Source organism: Hipposideros armiger, unplaced genomic scaffold, assembly GCF_001890085.2.
Source record: "Hipposideros armiger isolate ML-2016 unplaced genomic scaffold, ASM189008v1 scaffold_113, whole genome shotgun sequence".
Classification (NCBI taxonomy): Eukaryota; Metazoa; Chordata; class Mammalia; order Chiroptera; family Hipposideridae; genus Hipposideros; species Hipposideros armiger.
The window spans coordinates 2,454,708-2,458,803 of record NW_017731463.1 but is presented as its reverse complement, the minus strand read 5'-3'; the positions used below and the strand labels follow the sequence as shown (position 1 = coordinate 2,458,803).

The window sequence follows — 4,096 nt, the reverse complement described above, 5'->3', positions numbered from 1 at the left end:
TCTGACATTCTCAATGTCAGTATCCTGATGGTTCTCTATCTACATCTGATTGAAGGGGTCAGATTTGGACATTTTCAAGCTGTGTTTTGTGGAGCCCTGGGAATTCTGTACAGGAGGGCAGAGAGGTACTGAACAGATTTTTAGCTTAACTTTTCCTTTGAACAAAGAGTTAAACTGCTAAAACAAGCTTGAAAACCACCACCCTAGTCTATGTAACAAAATTGATCCATGATGCTTGACTTTCTTTGATTTCTTTCTGGTACTTTTGTTTTTTCCCTTCATGATATATTTCGGTGTTTTATCCTCTCTACCAGTTGTGTTGGGTCAACAGAAACAGGTGGTATTTCTAACCTCAACTCTCTTGGGATTGAAAGAGCCTCCTGCTTTAAGCAGCCTCTTCAAAGTTACAGAAGAGCTGAGCTATTGAGTTGTTGGAAAAGTCATGACCTATTTTTGCAACGAAAAACATAGAAAAAATATGTCATGACTTTTCCGATGACCCAATAGATCTCTGCCCCTGGGGCACAGCTCCCTCTCCAGGACCAGACTATCAGAAGGTTTTTGCAGACTTTGGAAAACTTGGCTTAAAGTAGGTCAACAAGCCTGAGACACTGAGTATCTTCAAGATGATTTATTTAAGTTTGAAATGTTGACTAATATTTTTCACTAGAAAAGGCAAGTTTTTATATTGCTGATGTTTAAAAGCCAAGGGGCTTTTGTTGCTCCTTTATGAAAACAGGATGAGTCAATTTAACTCAGAAAGCCTTAGGCCTTACTGCAGATCTCTGCATAAAGTGGGTGTTTCAGACCTTTGGAAGTTATTACATTTTGAATGTCTTAGAAAAATGTGTGGACAGACAGGTAAGACACCGAAAAGGGGAAATTGAAGAGAAATTCCGCCCAAGCCCAAGTTCATTACAATGAGCACCATAATTAAAAATTTTAAAAACCCTTGGTGTAAGTAAGCAGGACATGCCAAAAGTAAAAATAAGCTTTTTAAATGACAGTCTGCTGAAGCTGGAGATATTGGAGTTTCTATTTTCATTCATGCTTGAGAGTCCTGGTCTTCTTCGTCTTAAATCGCACAAAAATACCACAGTGGGACTCAATTTAAGGCACAGAGACAGAAATACAGACAGGTTAGAAGATCTCTTATGTGTCCTGTGTGCTAAATATATTGTTAACTAAGAGAAAAAAAAATCATTTGTTTAAAAATACTGGCCCACAAAGCACATAAAGCAAATAAGCCCTTTTTCTGTGAGAAAGAAACAGTTAATGTCACTGTGCGATGACCACACGTCTGGGCTCTAGAATCTGGGCCATGCGGACATCACTTTAAGGCTGTGTGACAAGAGTACATGCACAGCTCAGAGGAGTGCTGAGGCTGACAAAGAAGGTGTTGGCAATAGATAACTGTCCGCAAGAGAGCCCCAAAGCCACACTGCGTGGGTCTTCCCTCCCTTCCTAGAGCTGAGCCTCTCGCTGCCCGAGCCCTCAGCGCTCCTCTCCACCGTCAGCTTGAAATGTCCACAGACCCTGAAATCAGCAAGTCAGCAGCTATTTCCTGCGTTCGTCCCTCTGTCTCTCGGTCTCTCTTTCTCTCTGCCACCCTCTTCTCTCCACCTCCTTTTGAAAGACGCGCTTTTCACAGCGTCAGCACACAGGGACACCTGGTTTGTGATGAGGCTGCCTCCAGGCTCTGGGTGCCCAGAACTTGGCTGGCTTTTGATGAGCTCCCCTTTCTTACCACACCTAACGGAAAAGGAAGCCTCCGCACATGACCATGACATGGGTGCAAACCCTAGTCTTCCTCCATCGCCCGGGGTTTAGGAGCTTTGGCTGTACTGGGCCAGCTCCACGCGGGAGCAAGGCTGGGTTTTGCCAGCCACTCCCCCAGCTGTCGTTTTAGCACAGGTGAGCCACCTCCTTCCTCGGTAGAACTTCAAAGCTTCAGGGTTTTCCTCTTGGGCTTCTCTCTCTTCGAAGGCCAAATTGCAGGAATCAAAGCTCTATGTCCACATTTCCTCCATTCTCTTCTCCGTCTCCAAATCGTTTCTGTATAATCACTCTCCACAGACAATTCTTATCAAAGGAAGGTAAAAACGTTGCCGCTTGTGGGCCATTAAGATCAAAACCTTCTTGCCTTTCTGTCCCCTGAAAGCGTTTGAGATTGTGGCTGAATGACAAAATACTGAAAAATCAATAAAAGAAAGCCAGTTCTCTTTTGTGATAAGAAGAGGAAGTCCATGAAAACACACACGGGAAAATACACAGGATAATGTTGCAATCCACTGAGCTCATGTGACAACTATGGACCTGTCACTATACAGAGTCTCCCTGAGACTAAAACTTACTGTAAAAATGATGTGCTTGTGAAAATCTTTTTTAAAAGTGTTTTTCTTTTTTTTTAATTTCAGTTATTTTTAGGCTGTGCTAACAATTATAGATGCTAATTAGAGCAAAAATGAATTCAATAAGACAAGTTTTCAACAAGAAGGTGAATTCAGACAAATCGCTGATAAGTAGCCATGATTCCTCCCATAAGAGCTATTAAAGGATTCTTACCTACTATTAACCCTTTTAATCCTCCTAGAAACCTTTTCAAATAAATACTATATCTACATTAGTGAGAAAAAACTAGAGATTAGTGAGATTAAGAAATACAGTTTGTAAATTGGAAAACCAGCGGAATCTGGGTCTCTCTGGACCCAAATGTAACTGTTTAATGTTCTCTGCTGCCTCTTCATGTGTAGATAACTTCAGAGTTCATAAAAAAGGAAAGAATGGTAAATTTGCACTGTAGCATTGAAATGATTATTGCAGTAATTGTTGAACTGCACAATACAGTACTCAAAAAAACATAATGTAATCTGTGTTCATGCTGTTACTCTATTTACATAAACTCCTTTGATGGAATTTTCCATGAATACCAACTGCTTTCATTTTAAAATTTGAATGAATTATTTTAATTTTTAATAAGTTTATGGATGCCTATTTCAAATCTCATACATGTAGGTTTTCTGACTTTCTTTGTCTCTGAATATTTTTTTCTAGGGTCAACGTCTTTTCGAAAAGTTACTCCAACTGACTTCGCAAAATATTGAAATCAAGCTAGTGAGTGATGTAACAGCTGATTCAAAGGTATTAGAAGCCTTGAAATTAAAGGGTAAGGCCAAGGTTGATATGCTACTCTACCCCTGGTATTCTGTTAAGATACTTTAATTTCACTTACTACAAAGTTTCTTTATAATCAACACATTTCACGTAGTATACTTATTTCTTTCTTGAAAAATAGCCTGATTAAAGCTTTTTAGATGAAAGAGCTAATTAATCAATACTACTGGGATTCTTTTTAATGGTGGTGTTGCATATTAGTGTACGCAAAGTAATCTACTGGCCATTAAATGATAATTAACTAGAAAGAAGAATCTTTCCCCCTCAGAACACTTCAATGAATGCAATTAAAGAAAAGAGCCACTTCTCATCAGAACAAACATTGGATTTCTGTTTTTCTCTTGCTCATCAAAGGGAAACCCCCTTCCTGCTGCATTTAAAAGGCTACTGTCAGATGCAGGAGTCTGGGGAACCCTGCCTGATTCAAGACTTTTCAGATAATTTCCGAAGAGAGCATCCTTCATGAGCCACTTTGTAATTTGTCTCACAAACCAGAGAAGACTGGGAGGAATTCTGAAAGAACTTTTCATCTTGCTATAATCTTCACTAACTGAACTCTCACTTCCAAATATTTTTAACTGATTTACAAAAAGTTTTACCCTCTGTTTACTATCTGAACTGTCAGCCTCTGGAAGGAATCAGTCCGTGTGAGCCAGTGAGAAAATGTCCAAGCTGCCGGGCACCCCTGGGGGAGGGCAAGGCATTGACCTCAGAGAGTCAGTGTTTCATTTTATGGCCTTGCATCTCACCTTGGTGCTGTTCAAACATACTGGGCGTTTTGCTTGGCATCTTCCCCTCATTCTTATATTATATTTATATTATGATGAGCACGTGTACCTACCACTATGCATATTGTTTTTTCTATGCATAAGGAGAAAAAGAAAACTTAGGAGAGAATGCTAGCTCTGAAAAGCTTCACTAC

At 39.9% G+C, this 4,096-nt stretch overlaps 1 protein-coding gene across 4 annotated transcripts in view; it reads left to right on the top strand.

Moving 5' to 3' along the window:
- PLD5 (phospholipase D family member 5) overlaps positions 1–4,096 on the top strand; it is a 207,759-nt gene that overhangs the window by 128,060 nt on the left and 75,603 nt on the right. For 3 of the 4 annotated variants that reach the window (XM_019647599.1, XM_019647600.1, XM_019647601.1), the window contains one exon: positions 3,055–3,166. In XM_019647599.1, the coding sequence (XP_019503144.1) occupies positions 3,055–3,166 (112 nt within the window). Of the gene's footprint in view, positions 1–3,054; positions 3,167–4,096 lie in introns of those variants that run through there. The other variant, XM_019647602.1, reaches the window with a different exon arrangement.